Here is a 24,168-nt window from a genome sequence, read left to right on the forward strand (position 1 = left end):
ACTTTTCACTGGAAAAATAATTTTATTCAAAAGATGTAATTGGAGGGAAGAGCTGTTAACTCTTCTTCCATTTCAGGAAATGATAATTATAACAAAGCTTAGACACTGTTGAAATGAAAAAGTCTTGACATTTTTGAAGTGACTTTTTGTTTCACATGTTTTATTATATACAGAATTCTTCATTTTCTCTTAAAAAGATCCAAATAATTTCAAGTTTAAATGATCAAAACACATCCTTTCACTAACCAGAATACCAGTGTGCATGTATGTTTTGTTTTCCACATTTTAATCCTGACTTGGGATCAGAATTGTATTTGAAAATCTTCACGTGAAGGGAAAGCTACTTTTCATCTCTCTTTATTCTGCAATCAGAAACTTTTAAGAGGCCATCATACATTACTTGAAGTGAGATCCTGTCAAGCATGACATAAATAATACACACTCTCTTTGCCTGCACTGGTACGTAATTGCCTTGTGAAACTCCTACATCTCAGCAACAAATAATTAGATTTAGTATGAAAAAAAAAACCAAATGGACACTAAGGAAAGTTTCCTCACCCGCTACTGGCTTATTTGATCTTGGAGAATATCCTTACTGTCTGTACCTCAGAATCCCTTTGTAGTCTTACTATGATGTATGCCATGAAAAATCTTATAGGTAGGAACCTTCACATTTGTTCTTCTTCATGTAGATGGTTATGTGCCTTCATGCTTGTTCTCAGGCTCCCTCTCTGCCATTTCTCTGCCAGTCCTTTATTTGCCCTGCTCTCATTTCTTGTTTCAGTTTCTGTTGGAATCAGTAGAGTTCAGGCCAATGCTAGCTAGAGCATTCCCTGAATTTTTAGAACTGATTGGATGGCATGTTCAAAAATTATCACATAATAGAAGAACATTCACAGAGAAATGTTACTGTATTTCATGTTCATTTCTCACCCAGCTTCACAGAACCTGGTTTTTCCCAGATTTTCCCTTTTGTGTCTGAGTGGAATCTGAAGACTTCCAGCATTTATTCAAGATGTCTGGACCTTTGACAGCCCATGTAGCAATTCCAGATGCAACCACTGGACTGTACAGACTTGCTCTACAGCACATGAGAGGGGACTGCTCTGTGTCTGAGACATGTTAGATCTATTGTGTATGGATTAATTGTCTGCAAATGTGCAAGGAATCTGGGGTTCTCTAGACGCCTTGGACTTGCCATATATATGCGGCTCTCTGGATGGTACTTCTGTAGTAAATCTAACATAATCCTGACTTGATAGTATGTACGCGCTCAGTGGAAGAGAACTCAATGGAGTGTGTACATGCTCTGCGCTGCATGTGTATCTGCTCCTTATGAGAAAGCCCCGAGGTATGAGTACAATAAGTAGTAAAGCTGCAGATCTTGAATATGAAAGTGAAAAATGCAGTAATTATTTTATTTTGGCTTATTTTTATTATTCTTTAACAAAATCATGGATATCTTCCATACAAATTTTTATCTGGTGCAAAGAGCTATATTTCACAGGATGACTCTGTGCTAGGAGGTTTATTACTACTCTCATCTGTTAGGGGCTAATTTCTAAACTGCACTGCTCAATTTACAGATGAAGAAGGGGGAAAAAAAAAAGCCTCCAAACAAATCATGTTCTAAGAAGAGTTTCGTCTGGAATTGTGAGTCAGTGACACTGTCAATGTGAAATTCCCAAAAGCTGTTTAATGCTGGGAATTCCTTAAGTTAAGGACTTAAGTCCTTAAGTTAAGACTTAAGTCCTTAAGTGCAACACTTAAAAATTCAACTTCATTATATGCAAGTTCCTTCTCTTCCTACCTTCATGCTGGACAGAATACCAACTGGGGAAATACCAGGGTGACTTACAAAGATCCGTTAAACAAACTTAGATAAGCCTATATGCACAGTATAACCATCTTGATCAAAGACTTGCTTTTATGCAGGGAGTTGATTAACTTCCAAATGATTGGAAACAGCTTTTTCTTTCCATGCTTCAATTGGATGATAATAATGTGGAAAGAGGAGAAGCTGAAAGAGGCATGCTCATTCACCAATTATGTTGGAGAAAGCATAAAAGACTATTGTAGTGCAAAGAAGTCTCTTCCAGAATAGAGGCTAGCTCTGGGAAAGCAGAGGTAGAGGAGATCCTGACTTACTGAAGAGAGCTCAGACCTGACTCAAAGGAGTGTTCAAGAACAATGAGAATGTGCAGAAATGATGATGAACGTATTTGTTTTAACCAACATACGCCCCAGGGAAGATGCATCATTCACACAGAGTAGTCATAAAGCTGAAGTACTGCAGCCCATGAAGTTAGACCTCATCTGAAGACAGCTGGGCTAGTACACTGTATTTTTCTGGAGGCTTAACACCTGTCTAACCAGAAGGCTGTGTTGTTATTCACTGAGACCTTGACGGAATGGAGAATTGGGTTGAGAGGATCTCAGTGAGCTTCAGCAAGGGCAGAGTCCTGCATCTGGGGATGTACTGCATGCATCAGTACGGGTTATGGGCTGAGATGAGCTGTGCACTGAAGGACTTGTGGGTCCTGGTGAACAGCAGGTTGGCCATGAGCCAGCAGCTTTCTCTTTGGCTCCTCTCATTGGCTGAGAAGGCCAATGATATATTGGGGTTTGTTAAAAAGAACAAGGCCAATAGGTTGAGGGAGGTGATCTTCCCTCTCTATTTTGCCCTGGTGAGGCCACATCTGATGGAATGCAGCTCCCCAGTTCAAAAAACATAGGGATTTCCTAAAGAGAATCCAGCAGTGGGCCACAAAGATGAGTGGGGACCTGGAGCATTCCCTGTATGAGAAAAGGCTGAGAGACCCAGGGCTATTTGGCCTGCAGAAGGTTGAGGGGGGATTTCATCAATGCTTATAAATACCTAAGAGGTGGAACTCAAGTGCATGTGGCCAGGCTCTTTTCAGTGGTGCCCAGTGATGGAACAAGGGGCAGTGGGCACAAACTGAAATGTAGGAGGTTTCCCATGATTATGAGGAAAATCATCTTTACTTTGTTGATGACAGCACTGGAACAGGCTGCCCAGCATCTGGAGTCTCCTTCTATGGAGATATTCAAAAGCCACCTGGACACTTTTCTGTGTGACCTACAATAGGAAATCTGCTTTAGCTGCGGGTTTGGCTGGATGATCTTCAGAAATCCCTTCCAGCCCCCATGATTCTGTAATTCTGTGATCACTGAGAGAAAGAGAGAACATCAGGGTGAATTTGACAATTGACACGTCAAGGCTTAGAGGGGATATTAAAAGCTATTAGACATGTCAATTAATTTTTCTTTTCCTCATTAACGAGCATCCTAGCTAAGCATCTTCTGTTTGAAGCGGCAAGCAGTCATTTTTCCAGGTTCCTTCATGCTATAGCGAGTCACAGCCCTCCTGAGACATAGATGAGACAGTATAATATAGTATGATTATTGTTCTTAACTTCAAGAATGACTTTTAACTTTCCAGCTGAAGGAGAATTTAGTACTTATTTTGAATGTCAAATGATGTCTTTGGAGAGAAAAAAAAGAAAAAAGAAATGCAGTTTCTATGCAGTTTAACATTGTTCCATAGATTTAATTTGATTGTCTTGCAATAAATGAGTTTAACCACCACTTCCAGTCTGAGATTCTGACTGGTCAAAGAACAAAAAGGAGGAACAAAACCACCAATAATATAAACAGAAACAAAGCCAAAGCATGCTCCTTTTACCATGAGAACTCAGAGGTTGCTGATGACCTTCATTAAATGTCACAACCAGCTTCTGATGTGCTCAGCAGTGAGTCTCATGACCCAAAAACAGAAAGGCAATCCAGACCATGGACTGGTTTTATTTGTCTTTTGTGTCTAGAAATCAGCTGCTGGAACTTGCTGAGTGACTCTAAAATTAAAGCAGAAGGTTCACTAAGAAAAGGTGATGTCTTTGTAAATCTTACCTTCCAACTTTGAACCCAGAAAGTAAAAACTACTTAAAAATCAGAGAAAAAACAGAAAATAAATTTAAAAGACACCGCAAAACAACAACAACAAAAAGCACAAACCACCAAGATGTCTTTCACACTTTTTTTCCCCCAGTAATTATTAGGAGTCTTGAAACTGAAAGAATAACAGCATCTACAACCTGTGAATGAATTTGCCTTCAGGTTAAAAGAGAAGCAATATTAAAGGAATAACAGGATGTTAACACAGTTTTTAGGTTACGCAATTAGAGTATCACCAAACAGAAATCAGGAGATGTGAAAACTGAAATCTTAATGTGGCTGGAAGTTCTGATGTACCATAGATCAAGTAAGTTTTAGATTGATCCCTATAGAAACAAATAATATTGAGGCAACATTATGAGCAAGAAAAAGAGTCTATAAAATACCATAATGTGAGAGAGCATTATTTGAATTGACCCAGAAGTTTTCAAAGGAGACTATATCCAGTAACCACAGAGCTCTTTCCCACTGCATTTCAACATCTGAATTTCCTTGTTATCTTTGTAAACCTCTCTCTGGCAGCCCTGCCTGACTTCTTGAGGTTTTTATTATTGCTGCTACCAAACTTATAGGAAGGTGAGCAGTCTCCTTAGCTAAACAAAATGAACACTATGTAAACATATCTGTTTTGCTAGGCTTTAAAATTAAACAAAAAGCTCTGGATAAGAAGATAGGACCAACAGCAATCCTGCTACACGAGGAGCTGTTGGAGACAAAAGGGGCAGTGGGCTTGGTAGTGTTTTTAGCCCATCGCTGTGAGTCTCATCAAGAGTGAGCTTGTTTGAGGGTAGAGCATATGACCCCTCTGTGGGTACTTCTAGTTGAATTAGTATCTTCGAGTCAAAGGAACCTCACCAAAAGTCAGTGAAATCTAGTCTGAATGTGGACCGATAGGATTCATTAGACAAAAGTTTCTGAACTTTGGGGTTTATTTCTTAGCCTGGTTTCCTTGGAAGGCAAAGTGTGTTCAGTCAAGCTATCACTCCCTCTAATAATTTCTGAACTTCTGGCCATTTTTAGGCAAACTTGACCAAGAGGAGCAGTCTGAGATTTAGTTCCCACGGACTTCATAAGACTAGAAGGCTAGAGAGAGGGGAAATATCACAGTTCTTGCTTCAGCTCAGAGAAACACTGAGGTTTGACCTAATGCAAAATGAGTTCTACTTCTGAGAATCCTCATTATATGGGTGAAATCTCACAGCCTAGTCTCTTTTGAATAGTCACTTCACTATATCTGAGTGGAAGAAGCAAGTTTATTGACATTTTTGAAAGGTATGTACCCCTTCTTTACTCTTGAGTGAGGCTTTCTTTGGGTTAGAGGTACTAACTCCAAAATAATCTACTTTCATCATTCTGTTTAAATTTCAAGTACATAGGAGAAATAGTAATAGTAATAATCTCGTGCGGGTTGGAAGGGACCTTAGAGATCATCAAGTCCAACTCCCAGGATTCGAGCCTCTGTGCTGCAGAGCGGCACTTCTACCACTTGCACCACAGGGGGGATTTGAACCCCGGGCCCTGGTGTTGCAAGGCGGCATTCCTACCACTTGCGCCACCGGGGCACACCGAATAATAACAAAATAACAAAAAAAATAAAAATAAAAATAAAAAAAATAACAAAAGCTCTTTGAAACGGCAAAAACTTGAATGGATATTGATTAGTTATGAATTTAGCAAGTCTATTTTCATTTTAAAGGACTTCACCTTTTCTAAATCCTCACTTTCCACTCTCTAAATATAAAAACTTTCTGTGAGGATGCTGATGTCTTAGACTGGCACACTATAGAGATGGTAGAGATGACACAGGAAGCATATTTAGGGCTGCTCTGAAATTAATGCCTATGTGCATTGTGAAAAACATGCTGTGTTCTGGATGGCTGTGCAGATTTTTACAAGTATGGCATGTAGGATCTTGTTCATCACTGGTGAAAATTTATAGTTCATGGTGGTGGCTATGTTGAAAAAATAGTGTTTTTTAGCTGAGAATTTGCTCTATTAAACAGTGTTATTGTGTTTTTGTATCTGTTGTAGTTTCCATGAAAATAAACAGGAGGCATCTCTTTTGGAGTGAGCTACATAGATGCACAACCAAATGCTTTTTGCAGAGTCCTAATTGTAGGAAGTCATCTTTTTGTACCCCAACACTGCTTACCTTCCCTTCTATTTCTCATTATTCCCATACATTTGTGTTTCTTTCAATTATACCTGTTGGGTTTTTTTGGCTCATATTGGAGGTCCGTTAGTCATACCTGGCAAAGCGGTTTGGGATGTGTCGGAGAAGAACGGCTCTCCCCCAAAAGCACAGATGCAGAGCACAGTCTTATACAGGGTACTCAATAAACAGTGTGTTTACACTTTCAGTGTAGCAAAGCAACTCTTCTACCAAGAAAATTATGGCCCTTGTATCATTTGAGCATGTATATTTACACAGAGGTCTGTATTACATTTGTGCTGTGCAGTAATTAGCAGTAAGTTTCATGGTTTCTTAGCACCAGATAGGAAGGTTTGCTTCCCATAGCAGATGTCCCCTTTGGGAAGGAAATTTCAGATGAAGAGCGTTGCACTGGATCAATAGATGACTCCAACAGGAAAGGAAGCTTGCATTTGTCTTGCTGTGTCTTACATGCAGCTATAGGCAATAGAGGAATGTATGTTATCTAGAGATTGTTTGTGATAAGGGAATATCCCTCAAACTCCCTGTGCAGCAAGCAATCAGACATTGATTTTAGAAAAACAAGCTGTGGCAATTTTTAAATTTCTGTTTTATGCTCTGGAAGCAAAGGACTAAATGTCTTCACATTGGAAGAAAATTTGTGAAATTTCGCACCAAAGACAGCCTGCTATAGCACTACTTGTACACCTCGAACACAGCTAGTATCCATTATGTCATCTGGGATAACAAGCAGGAAGGAGAGCACTGCACAAGAAATTACACAGTTTTCTTTCTTTCTCTCTCTCTATCTCTCTCTCTCTCTCTCTCTTTTTAAAGGCGGGAGACCTGATTTCTATAAACAACCCCCTAGAGGTACTCCCCTACCAATAGCAGTCCAGTGTGGAATAGATGAGGTTCTCATTATGTATCCCCCATGTCCTGATCATAATTTCGATCACGGTTGACATTCTGGTCCAGTTATATCAGGTACGTTCTGTGTTAAGTCCTTTAGAAGACTGGGATAAAACCCTACTGAATGTAGGATCGTTTTGCCTTGGGGAGAGAGTTAGTCAAAGTGCACATAGTTCAAGGTGGATTTCTAGTCAGATTCTGCAGCACTGAGACATTCAAAAAGAAATATTTTTGAATTGAACATAGCTCAGAAGGAATTAAATTAGTTCTTTAATGCTTGTTTTCTTTCTCCAGAGCTATCAACACAAATTACATTCTAAACTAGGCAACTAAATATAATAACGCAGCATTAAATTGAAAATAAAAAGTTAATATTGTTATTATGTGGTGCATTTTGTTTGACTAAATTGTATAGATATTTTCCACCATAATTTCAGTGGTGTTTATAAAGGTCTTTTAAAAAGATTTCGGTTTAACATTTCCTATAGCTGTGCTTTTTCAAAATGTAATTGAATTTAAGATGTCTTTACAGTATCTGTTTTTCTCATCTTGATAACTGCTTAATGATGTTTAAAATAGTATCTCAGAGTATTGTGCAGATGCACATAACCTTTTCCTTTTTCGTCTATTTAGTTCATTACTCTTTCTTACTCTGACTTTCCTATTTATTTTTTCTTTCTTTGTTTGGGCTTTTAAAGACTTAAGTAAGCTGTCCTAAAATAGATTTGTTTCTTTCAGAAATCAGTTTGTATTGGAGCAAATGTATTTTTTTAAATGGGTTATAGCATCAGTCATTGCTCAAACCTGAGATTGCTCTTGTTTATCAAAACCTCAAGGAAGAGTTTGGACAAAGTATTCCAGACAGTTTTCTGTTGGTGAGATTTATTTTTCACCATTTTGCATTTTCACTCTCTTTTCATTAACTGCTTCATCTGGTCACATTTAAACCTGCAAAGATTTGTTTTTAACTGCTCTCTGACTGACTTTACCTGACTCACATTGTACTCGACTTTCTTTATGGGTTAGTATTTCCGTGTCAAGCTCTTCTCTGTGTGGATGTATTGACAAAATAATATTTACTAAGAAGAGACAATTGATATCAACAAATGAATTAATTCTTAATGTTAAAATTGCTCTAAATACATATTCTACCCTTCCCTCACCCTCTGCCTGTTTTGCCTACTTAGTTCTGCCTTATAAGATTTGCTACAAGAAAGAAATGTTGTTTTTGTCAGGTTGATATAGAAGCTGATAGAGGTCTGACTGAAATAATAGTCGCTAACAGACTTTTAGGACACTAATAGTCTTTTAGAAACATATTGGTACACAAGCTACAGCCTTAGATTAACCATTTTCTCTCTTATTTTTGTGCTCACTTATTGCGCACAATATAAATCTGCACATCAAGTGAACTGTGTATTAAGTTTAACAATTGGCATCCTAAGTTTTTAACATCTTCACATATGTACAGTTTAACCCAGTACAGGAGAGACAATGAGAGCATGCAGGAATTCAATGTCTGCTTCAGCCTGTTGCAGTAAAAAATAGATACAGCTGAAGAAGTAAAGGTCCTTTGACTCATGGTTTGTGTTCACATGAAGTAGTTTATTTGCTGTGCAGCCATCAAGCTAAAGTTCTTTCTGAAATGCAGGACCACCCTGTGCAATGCATCTCCTGCCCTACTCTGTCCACATCAGCACTCAAGTCTTTCAGTGCACACTGAAGGAATATGGCCATTTGACTCCAGCTGTGGAGACCAATGCTCCTAGTATGATGCTGCTGCTAATTAACTCCAGGATGGAAAAGCTGTGTCTTTTGTTTGTTTCTTTCTTTCTCTTTTTTTTTTCTTTTTAAAATTATTTTGTTTTATTTTATTTTTAAATACCACAGGGCTGTTTCTTATTTTGAAGCTTCATCATGCTCTCCTACAGTTTTCACCCTAAACCTTCACCTGTTTGCTCAGTGGAGTTTCAACCACTACTGGATTGCCATTATAACTTGGCAAACTCAGAGCCTTGTTTCCCAATGGCCTGCCAGCTAAATTGGTGTGTTACAGATGAATGCACAACTCACAGATGGTGTTTGAGTGTTTAGTGGCTCTCACAAGTAGATACATATTTGGTCAGGAAGAAGATTGCATTTTTCCTCCAGATAGAGCAAATGTCCTTGGGGATGTTTTCTGTGTCAAGGTGGAAACAGTTCCACACGTCAGGTATTGGGTACTCTCTTACCTTCACCAAGGGTGTTATATACATGTATGTGTATTTCTTTTCCTTCTGATTAGGCTACTCTGAAGCTATTAATGTGAATGAAAAGTTTTGTCTCAATTCTCCTTAAATTCCATAGATGCCTACCATCTGTGGGGTTTTTTTTTTTTGGTTTTTTTTTTTTTTGGTCTTTTCTGTTTTTAACTGTGATGAGTTTGAAGGTGTATTTTTTTTCCCCTGTTACCATGTGAAGTTCTTCATGGCCTAAACTCTGATTGCAACCTCATGCACAAGGTTGAGCATTCACGCTACTTTCTGTTAGACAGTTTTGTGAATAGTACTGTCTTTGTGAGGTCTATACCTCCACTGACCTCTCTCATCCTCTCATAGCTGGGTCATCTTTTTCTCATTCATTCACTGTTTTCTTATTTACTTAAAACAGTCAGAGGGCAAGAAGGAGGAGAGGAATTACATGCTTTTACTTCTTGACTGGCCTTGTCATGTCATGAGGATGAATAGCAGAGACTGTCTTATGCCTTTTGTTTCTTTCTAGAATGAAATATAAAACAGAGCTTCTTAAAAGTTCTGCAAGCTTCAGAAATTTCCTTGTTTCATGTTTGTTCCCATCTAGAGCTGGGACCAGATGGACTGGAATGTTTTAACTTGTAAGACTTCCCGACTTGGTTTGCCAAACCAACAGCCTCATGAAAATGCAACTGAACATGAAATAGACAGTTTCAGTTGCTTACCTAAACTGCAGCCATGACAATAATCATTTGTTTTTCTTGCTTTTGCTTTGTCATTGTAAGATGCAGCTGAAACATGAAAAGCATTACCAGCTCTCTACAAAGAACCCTGTTGTCCTCTAGCACCATTGCTATTCTGCTTGAACTTGTGATCCCTCCTTCCTCCTATGATTCTTTCCCCAGCATATTAAGAAATGTCTTCTCAAAAACTTTTCATGTACACCATCAGGAAATTCTTAGCTATTCAGAGGCAGGAGACGGACATCAGGGAATCATTAAGGTTGGAAAAGACCACTAAGACCATCTAGTACAACCACCAACTCATCCTCACCATGTCCACTAACCATATCCTTAAGTGCCACATCAACATGTTTGTTGAATTCTTCCAGGGATGATGATTCCACCCCTTCCCTGGGCAGCCTATGCCACTGCCTTACCAGTCTTTCGGAAAATATTTTTTTCCTACTGTCCAACCTGAACCTCCCATGAGGGGAGGCTGCTGAGGACAAGAATCTGTTTGTATTTGTTCATCTGTCATCATAAGCTCTTTTATAGAGAGAGTGTTGAATATGTTGTGGCTAATACAGATGTATGGAGATGAATGTGAAGCTCTCAGCACTTCCTTCCCTTCATCTTTAACGAGCGCATCTTGTCCCAGTGACACAGTGTCCTTCCCTCAGTACAGAATTGTGCAGTTGTCTCCATCTGTGGATCTGAGGCAGCCAGAACACATCCCTCTGAGATTCTTGGCATGAGTGCACTGCACAAAACATTCAGCTGATATGGTTGTTCTGGCTCCTGTCTACGTATGTTATGCAAACACACCTGGGCTTTTGCTAGTGCAGAGCTTACTGCCTGCTGGATCTATCTTCATGGGCTGGCACAGCCTGGACCCTCTAAAGGACCTGGCTGCTCTCACCCTCCTGCCCAGCCTGGTGGGGTGGGGTAGGTGCTCTCCAGTGCATGTGCCTGCATCACACGTTTTGCAATCATCTAAAGCAGTTAATAGCTGGCTATTTTTCCTGCTTTGCAAGGGCATTTAATTCCTAAAGTTTTCCTTCAGTGTTTTTGGATGTTGGAAGCTGTCTTCTGACAGATTCTTTTTCACCACATGCACACCTGAAATATAAACCCATAATGATTTCCAGCATTTCTTCTGTAACACGATTTTGGATTCAGCAGCAAGCTGTAGAAGAAATGTTTCTATTGGCATTTGGAATAAGCAAACATTACTTCATATTTCTTTCCATCTCTCTTATAGCAGATAGCATCTAGATAATCCCCGTAATTGGTGGTGTTTCTCACTTCCTTGGTGCCTGTAAGCTTACAAATTGGAACTGTAAGTCTATCCTGGTAAGAGAGGGACAAAGACAGTGCCTTCATCCTTAGCAAATGTTTTCCCTGGTTATATTCACATTGCATACAAATTTAAAAAGTAATATTTCATTAGGAATCCAGTGGATAGAATAATGGACTGTAACTCATAACTCTGCCACTGGCTTATTGGCCTAAGTCATTGTAGCATCATGGAATAGCCTGGAATAAACAGCAATTCTTTGTAGTGCAGTGTGAACTTTATTAAGGAAAAATATTGTACCGGGGGATACACTCTTTCTAATACACTTTTTCTAATAATACACCCCTTCTAATGGTATTTTATATATATGCATGCATGTATACATACACTATATGTGTTTATGTTGCACATGGTTGAATGTACTAGGTGCCATTCTGTCTCCTGCTTCATCAAAAGTACTGTTAACTGTTTTCCATTTCAAGGACTGCATGTGTTATCTCTAGATATACATTCAGATTCAGTGTGTTTTTCCACTGGAAGTGATAGTAACTGTAGGCATCATTTGTTACATCTTCATTATTGCAGACAAAAACTAAAGGATCTGGACTCACTTATGGATGTCACACTAAACTCCTACCATTTATGGTGATGATAAAAAGTAGTCTTTTTATTTGTAAACCAGGTAAGTGTGTTGCACAGATTGTTGGGGTTTGAGGACTGTGATTTCCTAAAAATAATTTCTGCAGATGATTTTGCATTTGCTCTTTAAATATCATCTTTGGATGTATGGGTAACGCATAATGTTTATTTTGCTTTATTTTATGGGAAGTAAGTAATAGATACTTTCCGGACTGGATTCTGAATTCCTCAGCTGTTATACACTGGTGTTGTTCTGGAACAAGCAGGGTTACATCAGCTGAGAATCCACCCCCTAGCATCAGCTGTAAGTGCCACACTTTCAGTGCTTTAAAGAAATGCTCACTGTAGTTTGTCAGCAGCAAAGCTGTCACCCAAGAGTACACACTGCCTTCTATCAGCCATTACTTTTCTGTTATCATCATCAAGTGTAGCTTAAGAGAATCTATGCATCGTTTCTTTCCTTCTGAACAATTTCCATCAAAATAATTGACCTGCTTTTATGGTAATTTAGTCTCTGCGATTTGTTACTCCAGCGTTTTGCAAAGAAAAATGCAAAACTAATGCCCTAGAACAGAAACATTCAGCCAAATTACTTACCAGTAATCCAAGGAATCATGGATAAATCCATTCCTCAAGTGGCTTCTCATTCGGAGCTTTATATCATTTTCACCCAAGGGTTGAGGTATTTTGTTTGCTTTTTTTTTTTTTTTTTTTTTTTTGGGGGGGGGGGTGGGGGAGTTGTTTTCTTTTTGAAAGGTAATACTCTCGCTCTTTGCCTTAGAGCAACTTTATATAAATCTCTTCTGAAGAGTGTATCTGCCAGTGCTGTCACTCCACCCACGAGCATTCACGATAGCAGCACCAGCTAAAAATATTTAAAGAGGCTGTTTCCACTAGATTGGTGCATTTCATTCCATGTTTCTTCCTCCTCCTTTCTTCTTCCCTCAAAAAAGTCAATAAAGAGTATAATTTAAACCCACTGTTTTGAAGTGAAAACCAGTAAACTGCCTTGTATCATGATTAATGAGCACTCAGGAATAGTTTGCTGTAACTTATGTGTATGTTGGGGCTTACTGAGTTTGTTTTGAAGTAAATGGATGGATTCAAGGGTTGGGACGTTCACAGAGTCACTGGATGTGTTGTATTTTCCAGCAGTTTCTACTGCTGCTACCGATATTTGTGTTAAGGTGTTATACAGTCCTATAGAAATACAAGAAATGGCACTTGTGGAGTATGGAGTGTCTGACAAGTAAAACAGTAAGGAGGACTTCAGTTTCCAGCTAAAATCTAGAAACTGTGCTCAAGATGTGTGGTGAAAATCATGAAGTCTTTCAAAGAAAAATGTTGTTTCAAGAATCAAAACAAAGTTCTTTCATTTGACTTAATGAGTATGTTTTTCTCTTGTGAAACTTCTGTGAAAGTGCTGATTGCACAGAGAAGTCCTGTCTCTGTGAGGAAGAAGCTCCCTCACCTTCCCAACACATTTTGATCACTAATGTGTCTTTCTGGATCTTCAGGAACATAGTAAATGGAAGAGAATTTTATTTTCAGCACTCTTTGAGCTGAATGCTCTTCTTCATAATCTCTGTTAGGTAGGAGGAACGATTTATGTTTTGAAAGGTTTTACAAATGGTGTATTGAACCTTTACTCCTGTGTTGTTTGTACAAAGGTAGCTTAATTTAGTAAAGTGAACCCAAATTATCTGGTAGCAAATGACTTCTACCTGAAATGATGGTCCCAATCCAGAATTTTGTGGAAAATGAATGAATACTACTTCTTTCAACACGTAGATGATTGGCAGTGATCCCTATAGGATGTGGATTTCTTACATGAGTGAGGACAAGTGGGACATCTGTGTGGTTCTGCTTGTTTGATTAGGGATAAGAAGGGTATTATGAATGCAGACAGTACTATTTCTTCTGTTCTTTTGTTTTTAATGTATTCTTTTTTGGCACAAACAGCAAACAGTTCAGTTTACCTACAAAATGGTGTGACTAATCCTACCCTATTAACTCTCCTAAAGTGGTGAATACCTTATATGTAGATTTGGAGATTTAGACCGAAATTATTAGAAAGGATAATACATATCTCTTATATACAAATAAATGTAGTAAAATTTTATCTTTGGGAAGATCCAGAATACCATGACCATCTTAATTATAATTCTTATTTTACAGATTTCTTTTTTTCCTCAAAAAAAAATAGACTATGATTTCATGTTAATGAAAATTGTGTTGTGATGCTTCTGCAGGCAACTATGGGTACATAATTACAGTGTGAGGAAAGTGATTCATAATGTGGCTCTAAGCCCATGCAGTAGTACTTTGTGACTAATTAGGATGTAAGTAAAGTGGACTGCAGTGTCTCAAAAAGTTCTTAAAAACTTCTGACAGATCAGTTTTTAGCCACTGAAAGCATCATTGATTTCAGCCCTACAGTTGGTTCTGCGGGAAATTTTAGTGATTTGTACTTGAGGCATTCTTAAAGACAGATACACTCATTTTTCTGATGTGTCCCTCCCAACTGCTCCTTTTATTCTTTGAACAGATAGGCAACTAAATCTTGAGCTTTCTCATGAAAAGAGATGTTGAACTGAAGCCATGCCTTATTCTCCATTCTGCTCAACACCAAGTGTTAGGAGTGATGTGATCCAAGGCCAGTCCAAAATCCAGGACTATGACTGACAAGATTTTATTTCTTTTCTTTTATTTGTTTTGCTTGTTCAAACCTAGCCCAAGTGTAGAATATTTATGAATTCCTCCATGGCTATTTGTAATAGCAGGGGGAGTTCTGAGAGATGTGGGATTCTTGACTGCTAGGGAAAGAAACATACAGAGTTAACTAAGGAACATGCAGATGTAGACAGGAAAATGCTTGAAGAGTATAAAGTACAATGCAAATATCGCTGTCACTTCTTCAGTCATATGCTACAATTAAAAAAGCCAGCGTGTTAGCATCTACAAAAAGATCTTTATATTTATGAACTTTTGGAAAACTTAACATAAATAAAGGCTTGAACACAATGACATCATATTTATTCCTAGAGTTGTGAATCTCAGCTGCTTAGTCATTTAAATCAGTGGAAATAAGCATAGCAGTTAGTTTCAAAAGGTCAGAGAAGCTACTGTCTTTTCAGCTTTGAATCAGCTGAGGGACTCGAGTTTCTTGGAAATATAATGCCAAGACTGCATCTGTGCATCTCATTTTTTTTTTTATTTTATTTTTATTTTTTTATTTTTTTCCCTTTGGAAGCAGTATTGTAATGAGCTGAAAGGGCAGATACCACAGACAGTAGAATACTGTACAGTGCAAGTTCCTTTCCATTTCCTCTTCCACTTGAGACTAGTTTAAGGGGGAGATTTAGTCTAAATTGTGTACTGAACTATTTGAAGTTCTCTTAAGTGTATGCCAGAAAGCTGTTCACATTTTTTAAATAAAATGAGTACGTTGTCAGTACAAATATGGCAGTTCTATCACCCCTTTCTCAGAAAGAAAATAAGTGAAAAAATGTTCCTTGGAGAGCCATTTGCATGAAAATTAAAATCAAACTGAAAGCAAAAGATGTTTAAAAACTGGTGATTTGTTGTGTTCTTTATCAAAGTAGCATGGTTCCTGGGAGGAAGCCACCTATCATCTAGACTGCAATGGAATCATTTCTTTTTGTGTGTGTGTGTGTCTGATGTGTCGGTCAATCAAATGTTATGATCAGAACATATTTGTCTCTGTAACATTGCTTTAATGTCTTTCAGGGACTGCTACTGCTTGTATGTTTTTCCAAAGGACTCTTCATCATTTCATTTCCATTTGTTTGCAGCCGCTGTTCTGCTGTCAAGGTGAAATTATTCAGAAGGATTGCTGAGCATTTCCATTTTGGGGTATATGCGACCTTCTCAGAACTGGGAGCTGCACACTGGCGTTCCTGGGACTTCTGGCTGCTTGTACTGCTGATCTTGTTACTTTGGTTCTTGAGACTTTACTTGCATTACTGTAGCCAGTGGCTCTTCCTCCAGAGCATCTCAGTTCCTGTTACAAAGTGAGTTCTGCTGTCTTCTTTCTCTCTTGGAATATTTCTACTAATTGTCTAATTCAAAGAATGTTATAAAGAGAGTTAGTGACTGAGACCTTTGCTAAGGGCCTTTCATGCAAGCCCACATGGGAATCTTTGCAGAGATTAGGAGAGCAAGGACCACATCCAGGTTCCACATATGTACACGTGACTGTAACTGAAAGGTGAATGTCTTAGTAGCGTATGTTTTAAATTCAGGACAGGATGTATCCATTTATGCATCTTGTGCCATTCTTACCACTTACTCCTCTGATATATCCAGCAAATGATGTATCTTCTTCCACAGGAGTCATTTATCATTTTGGATGAAGTATTTCAAAATGCCTAAGAAGTGCACAAAACTGAAGAAGCATTTAAATCATATTTGATGTTACCAACGTGATCTATGAGTAAAATACTTCAGAAGAATTTAGATTTGATATATCAGTTTTCCTGTGAGGACTACAATGGGTTGGCATATTTTAACTATATGATACATTAACTTTGGATCAGGAATGAGAGCTCAATAGAGAGCTTCAGGAAAACCATTACATGTCATTACTTGATGTGAAAAATAAAAAGATGAAGAATAACTCCACAAGGTGATGGATACCTAGTTCCCCATACATCGCTGTGGGCATATAAAGCAAAAAAGAACTGCTACAGTTAGAGTAGGAAAGATTTTTCCAAGGCAAACAGATACATATTGTTTTCACTTTAGAGTATTAAAAATATATAGGAAAAAAAATCATTTATAGTTTAAAAAACCCACATCTGATAGGATCCAGCAACTTGCAGCTCTATGCCCCGTCTACGCTTTGTGCTAAATTAGGTGATATTGGGATTATCAGTTACAATCTGAACAGGGTGTCTGAGCAGAATCTGGATAGTGATGTGTATAGTTAGGGCTGCCTGCTAGATCTTGATGCAAGGTCAGCCATGTCTCACTTCTGGCCTTGCAGAGACCAGGCAGGCTCAGCCATCTGGCACTAAAACTTCTGGGAGGCCAAGCATCAAATCTATGAAAGCAAAGGAAATGGAACAGAAGAAAGCAAGGGATGACAAAGAGATGGTCATGTTCAAAGCCACTAACCCAGGCAGTTAATAATAATTAATAATAATTAATAATATTAATTATTTAATAATATATTTAATATTTATTTAACAAGTAATTACTAATAAATACTACTGATTGTTATTAATTAATAATATTAATAAGCCCTCAAGTAAAGATGACCAGGATCAGCATGCAGATCTGGAGCTATGTACCCTCAGAACAGGAGACTGTGTTGAACACCTTCCAGTCTCACATAATATGGTGGTAGCACTCAGATCAGAACCAAAATGCAACTCAAACCAGTTTACCTGTAGCTAGGAATGAAGTCAAAGCCAATTCAATCTTAAATTTCAGTGTCTGTAGCTCATAATATCAGATGCACTTCCTACCTCCTAGAGCATCAGGATGCTTATTTGTTAGGCAAGCTTTTTAAATCTCTCTTCCATGGTGGCAACCAGGATGTTTCAGTCACTTGAACAGTGTTACAGGTTGTGTCTTCAGTGACACATTTTCCACTTTGTGCAGTGCCTAAATATGCTGCAGTATGTAGAAAGGGGTCAGCTCTTAGAGCCTGTGCTCATATTGCTGTTGGTGGGAACTGGCATCCTCCTGTAACACAGCCTGGCCAGTCCCAGGGACCTGGTTGTGTATCTGCTGTAATAAGAGTCAGAGGGGGCAGAAGGATGAAGAGACAGGAGGAGGCTTTGTGGTTTTGTGTATCTTCATACCCTTTTGGTTGATGGTTTATGCCCAAGATAAGGGCACAACTTCACAATGTCATGTGCTGTATGAGTTATTCTACTTTTTTAATGGCTTGTCCAGGAGCACAAACAAACTTTCTCCTTGTACTTGTTTACAGATTCAAGTTTTTCCCTCACACTGTTGAACTGTGCTACCAGAACTCCTTGCTGCAGACCAGTGAAGAGTTGGTCATGGTCGTGGTGGGACCCCTAACCTTGAATGCTGGGTTGCTGCTTATGGTCTTGATCAGATGGGTCTGTCAGCAGCAATTTGACTCATTCCCTTTCTTCTTGTCAAAGTTTATCATAGCTCTGGGACTCTGGACAGTGCTGGACCCGTTGGCAGTGTTTATAGTGGATTCATTCCTAGGGGTAAGTCACTTAAAATAACTTGGACATGAGTCCTTGACGTAGAAGTTTGTTTTATTCAGTGAATCAGCAGAAGATATGAAATTCCACCCATGGCAATGGAACATGAAAGTTAAAAAGAAATTAAATAATAATGTTATACATTACCTTTTTATTAACAAAATTCCCATCTAATGGAGTCACCACATTTCTGCATAGAACTAAGAGATCACTGCATGAGCCATATATGGAGAAAAGAAAGCGAATCCACCACTGGAATGATTACATCTGCTTTGAAAAGGATTATTTCAATTCTGGATATTAATGGAGACAGATAGATTAATGAGGGGTCCTGATTATTAGCATTTCAGATTTTTTTCTGAGCATTAAAAAGAACTGAAAAAAACTAGCAGAACCAAAAGGACATGTTTTTATGCACTTCTCTAACATGGGACGTAGTTAATGCTCTTTTCTGGTATATCTAGAAAACCTGTAAGGTCATAAAATCATAGCATGGCTTAAGGTGGAAAGGACCTTAAAGATCATCTAGTTCCAATTCCCCTGCCATGGGCAGGGATGCCCCCCATCAGCTCAGGCTTCCCAGGGCTCCCTCAAACCTGGACTTGAACACCTCCAGGCATGGGGCACCCACAGCTTCTCTGGACAGCAATGGCAGTGCTTCACCACTAAATTCTAACCTAAATTTCCTTTCTTTTAGTCTAAATCCATTCCCTTAGTTCATTCCCTATTACTATCAAACTGTGTAAGGCATCAGTACCCCTCCTATTTATATGCTTCCTTCAAGGCTGCAGTGAGGTCTCCTCAGAGCCTTCACTTCTCCATACTGTGCAACCCCAGCTCCCTCAGCCTGTCTTTGTAGGAGAGGTGCTGCAGCACTCTGACCATCTTTATGACTCTCCTCAAGACTCTCCCAACAGCTCCATGTCTTTCTTGTGCTGAGGGCCCCAGGCTTGGACACAGTACTCCAGTTGGGTCTTCATGAGAGCAGGCATGAAGACACAAAGATACAAAGACAGTCATCTTATGAAAATACCCTCATTGAAAGTCTTGAAATAAAAGATCCCAGCTTCACCTGTGCCTGCATATGGGCTGCATAGCCCATCTATGCACTGTTGACAGAGACCTCCGTCACACAGGAGACAATGTCCATGAACATGACTTTCAGATCCAAGTCTCACAGTGGTTCCTATCAGTGGGCACAGGAAGCTGCAAGTCTTTGTAAGCTTTTGCAATATTTCTGTTTCTCTGCCTGCTTCTGCTCCAAATCAAGCAGCAATCCACCATCCTTGTCACTGATCCGGTATTTGCATGTCTCACGATTCCTTGTCCACTAATCTGTGCTCTGCTCTTAAAAAGTCCTTTTAAAATGTGATTCTCTGTTGTTTACATGCTGCTTCTCATTGCTGTGCATTTCAAAATTAAAATTCATCTGCTCAAGGGGTTTAATTGGAGCTTGCTTGTGAGGTAACTGCCTAATTTTAAGTATGTGGCAACAGACTGTAGCTTTCACTTGGACAGCCTGTTTTTTTTCTTTTTAATTTAATGTTTGTTTGTTTTTAATTTAATGGTGCAAACCGTGCACAAATTTGTGTTTTGGTTGTGATTATTATCATGAATATCTTTTTTTTTCTAAGGAGAAATACGTTTCTTTTTTTTTCACTAATATATAGGCTAGAAATATCTCGGTGTTTAAAGAGATTTCCTTCCCCTTTGCCCAATATTGATGTAGTCATGAAATCTGAAGGAAATGCTGAGTTAGGTCTACCTTGTCATTACCATACTTGCATCGAGAAAATCATTGCCTTTGACTTCTGTTGAATTGTGCTTGGTTCTAGTCAGGCTGGCTTCATTACCAGTTTCAAATACAGCTTCTTTTCTTGGTCAGAGGGAAATGTGAGATATGAATAAAGCAACTGGGTTTTTTCTTATGGGGTTTAAAAAGGCACAACTCACTCTGTACTTAATACTGAAAATTTGGCAATTTTACCAGCAGAGATTATCGTTGGTAGAAACTCATTTGTTCGAATATTACACAATATACCGTGTGTATCCCTTCCAAAATGAAACTATGTCTCTTACATGTGTTTTTGGTCATGAATTTGTATGTTTTTTTTACTCTTGGCATTCTTTCAGCAGCTATTTCAGATTTTCTTGCCAATCTATTTTAGAGCAAGTTTTTTTTAAAAAAGTTGTGCTGCGGTAATATGAGTAATTTTAGTGCTAGAATGTATTTTACTATTCTAAATTGATTTAATACTTATGAAAGATGACGGCAAGCCCTGGGGACAAAAGTTTATCCGTTTACTACTTTTTTTTATTCTTAAGGGGAGACTAGATAGGAATTGAATGTTTGGGGATTTCAGCTCATAATTCAAGATATCGTGTCAAATGTGTGATTCCAGGTTTGCTTTGCAGGCAAATCGTTACAGGCGTAAGGAACTTTTCCATGATTGTGATTAATTCAGTTCAGGGTCCAGTTCTGCCAGCTTTTTTTCCTAGGATCAGTCACTTTGCACAGCTTGTAAAATTCAGAATAACACCTCTTCACACCCACATAGATGTGTGTCATCCTTAAAAACATTGCAGACTATGAAATGCTCACACGACCATCACGTTGTGGTGTGACAGATGCTGATGTACACTATCAGTGAATGCAACTTAAACAACTTAATTTTAAGTCACCTTTCTTGGATCTTACCTTTGAAAACCAAAAAAAAAAAAAAAAAAAAAAAAGTCACAATTTCAGTATTAGAAAAATATGGATAAGAAGATGCACTTCTGCGTGCCATTTTTTTCCCTTGTCAGAAAGAACAGCTCAAATAAGAAACAAATTTATTTGCCACTCCGACTTTGCCTCTCTGGAGGCATATCAGAACGTGACTGCTCAGCAGAGAGTTTTCCTTGGTAGACAGTCTATTTCATAAGAGGATGGAGGCAGCCAGCTTCCCTCCCCTTCTATCCCCCCCAAGAAGAGAGGACAGAACAGGAAGATAAAGAAGAATTAAGAGAGACTTTAAAAAAAAATAAAAATACTAACAGATCTAAATTAGTGACTACTTTTTATATGCTATTACTGGTCTTCTGGGACCTGTAATTTCCATTACAGAAACCTGGCAGTGTTGCAAAGGGTGGAGAGAGAACAAAAGTACAGTCAAGAATCTCACTGCACGTATAGTTCATCACAGGACTTGTAAATGTTGCTCTTTTACTATGCATGTCACCACAAAGGTGGCCAACAACAGGGAGAAAGTGTTGACTCTCTAAGGATTTGTCCAGGCAGGTTGCTCCGGAATATGCTGGTTCCTTAATCCTGAAGGTCATCAACTCCCTCTCTGAAAGATAAATACTGGAATTTTTGGTGGTGCAGTTTCACGTGTCCTTGCAAAATGTGCTAACGTTATTTAGAATGAATACGGCTGTCACCGTGTCACTTTTCAAAAAGAAAAAATATGTGAATGGAAGAATTTATTTTAGCTCTGAGCAGTAGAAGACCTGTGATATGTAGTTGAATTCTTCTAAATCGATCCAGCAGAGGGCAATAATATGTCAATACAGTAGTTAGTACTCACAAATTAGATGTATGTGTAGCTGGGGGGAGGGAGGGAATAGGAAGGAAAAAGGGGGGATAATAGAATTTTGGAAAACCTTTTCCTGTGTATAACTGAAAGTAGTTTTAAGCATAGAGTGCTCCAAAACTTTAAGGATTCTTTGTGAATCACTGCAAAAAAAAAAAACAAAAAACCAAACAAAACAAACAAACCAAAACACCACCACCAAAACCCACACAAACTGCATTATCCCCAATTAAATTAGTATTTTTATTCCATGAGTATTAACTCCTTATATGCAAAAAGTATGCTAAGTTTTAAGATGCATGTCCCACAAATTACAGTTAAACTTTTATATAAAAATCCACGTTCTTCTGTGTCTGCACGTACATAACCTAATCAAGTTTGGCATTTTCTTATGTTCATCTTTTTTCTCCCATGGCAGCGACTTGCATACAGTGTAGAGAAACCCATTGCTGATGCTGCAAAGCTCTACTGGGTGTTTCTAAGATCAGAGGAATCAGGGGTTCCTGGTGTACTAATCACTGTGATGCTTTACACAGTCCTGTTCATCATCTCATCAACAGTGTTGTACCTTTACTTTCTAAGGTATGTCTTTTTATCTCGTTATTCCCTTAGGAGCTTAGGCTCAGGCTCTTTCTCCTGTAAGATAAAATAAGGTGACATAGGAAAAGATATTTTAGCGTCACGTATGATGAGCCTAAAATTGCAGGCAGGCAGAGTGGGGTTAATTCCTGTAGGCACAGTGAGTGAAAGATGGAGCTATTTCTCAAAGGGAATGTTATTGATATCATGAGTTTTCACAGTGTCTACCAGTCTCTGCTACACTGGTTTCTAACAGTGGTATCTGTTTCCACAGTTTCAGCTCTGAAGTATGTGTTCTTTACGTGTAGGTACTATGGAAAATGTTTTCATTAGAATTCCTGGGAGGATTTTTGCAAGAAACAGAAAAATTTAGAAAGTAACATGCGGTATGAAGTGCAAAATCTCTTTCTGAGTCCACAGCAGCACTCTTATGTCCTTTGGATGATGCAGGATATTTGACTTGATGTGACTGAGGCTTAAACCTGGTGCATGACATGACTTGATCTGAATAATCTTTCCTTGACTTTTGTCTGTTAGCAATATTAGTGGACTTATGTTCATGATATTTGACCAGTTGCATTTCCTGCCACCTGTCTGGCACATACCATTAACTGTAGGAACAGGTATGGGATGCAAGAAGCAAGTGAGAAAGATTGTATAATATATTACCTAATAAAGTACTGCATGTTGCAATGCATTCACTTCAGCGATTATAAAGCAAGCGCCAGTAAAAATGTGTACAAAGAGGCAGGTTCCAGGCAGGTGTGAGAATAGCAAAGCTCAGCATGCTCCTTCCATTTGACAAAACCATCCCTTGGTCTCCTTTGCACAGACTCCACTGCAGCAGGCAGAAAAAGATAAATGGCAATCTACATTTCTGCAAAGTATTTCAAAGCTCCTGCTTTCCTGGAAGCTGTACACAACTCCAACAAACTGGTAGTCTAGTTAATTAGTTTTTGAGATGTTAATGCCTTCTTAATCATCGACTTAATAATTTTGAATAGCTTCATAAGTTTTAGCTGCTGTCGTTTATTACTCAGGAAAATTAATTTAAATTAAAACATTTGTAAGGCAGGTTTTTATGAGAATATTACCAACATCTTCATTGTCTGGGGAACAGGTGCAAGATCATCAAAGGTTCCTTTCCTTCTGGATCAATTTTCCCATAATGTTTTCCAATAAAGGGGTGGGGGGAGAATGTTACTGGGGGAAAAATGTTGTCTTAGTATGCTGCATTTTTAAAATGATTCATAGCCAAATACAAAAGCTAAGGGAAGATGACAAAATCTGTTACAGTACATAAGGTCTTTGAAGTTCTTTGCTTGATTACAAGAATAAAAATTTTGGATACTGGGGAGCATGCAGAGTAAATTCATACTGTGAGCTTCTGAAACTGGATCAACTATTTATCTTTTTCTCTTTTTATCTTTTTCTTCCTTATCTGTCCACAGCCTAGCACAGTGGGAATCTTGGACCTGGCTAGAGCTCTTCAGCAACACATTATCCACTAATGATAGCATTAAAACAATTTCAAATATCTCTAAGGAAAACATCAATTCATAACATTAAGTGCGTTCCCTAGATATTGATAGAATGGCTTTTGTTTCTAAGAGAAAACAGTATTATAAACAAGACAGTAATCCCATTTGGTGTGGGTGTTATACAGCATCCCCAGATGCTGATCCCAAAAACATTAAAACACTGCAGTGTTGCTGGACTCGGAAAACATGTTTTCTACCCTTACAAGCACCGCATCCTTCTCTTGTGAGGTGAACCAGTACAAATCTTGAGGGATGTCTTCTGTGCCTGAAGAAACCCACTCACAGGGAAGATTTGGGTGGTAGAGTTGATGTTGTTGGTTAGAATCAGCCATT

General features: G+C 38.5%; 1 protein-coding gene across 2 annotated transcripts in view; it reads left to right on the forward strand.

Moving 5' to 3' along the window:
- LOC107309587 (uncharacterized) overlaps positions 1-24,168 on the forward strand; it is a 167,670-nt gene that overhangs the window by 101,153 nt on the left and 42,349 nt on the right. For both annotated transcript variants that reach the window (XR_014942755.1, XM_085537754.1), the window contains exons 16-18: positions 15,744-15,962; positions 17,891-18,143; positions 22,134-22,297. Coding sequence is in view for 1 of the 2 variants with exons in the window: in XM_085537754.1 (XP_085393880.1) it covers positions 15,744-15,962; positions 17,891-18,143; positions 22,134-22,297 (636 nt within the window). In the remaining variant the exon portion in view is untranslated. The remainder of the gene's footprint in view (positions 1-15,743; positions 15,963-17,890; positions 18,144-22,133; positions 22,298-24,168) is intronic.

Source organism: Coturnix japonica, chromosome 2, assembly GCF_054131305.1.
Source record: "Coturnix japonica strain WE chromosome 2, WE-NBRP24, whole genome shotgun sequence".
NCBI lineage: Eukaryota > Metazoa > Chordata > Aves > Galliformes > Phasianidae > Coturnix > Coturnix japonica.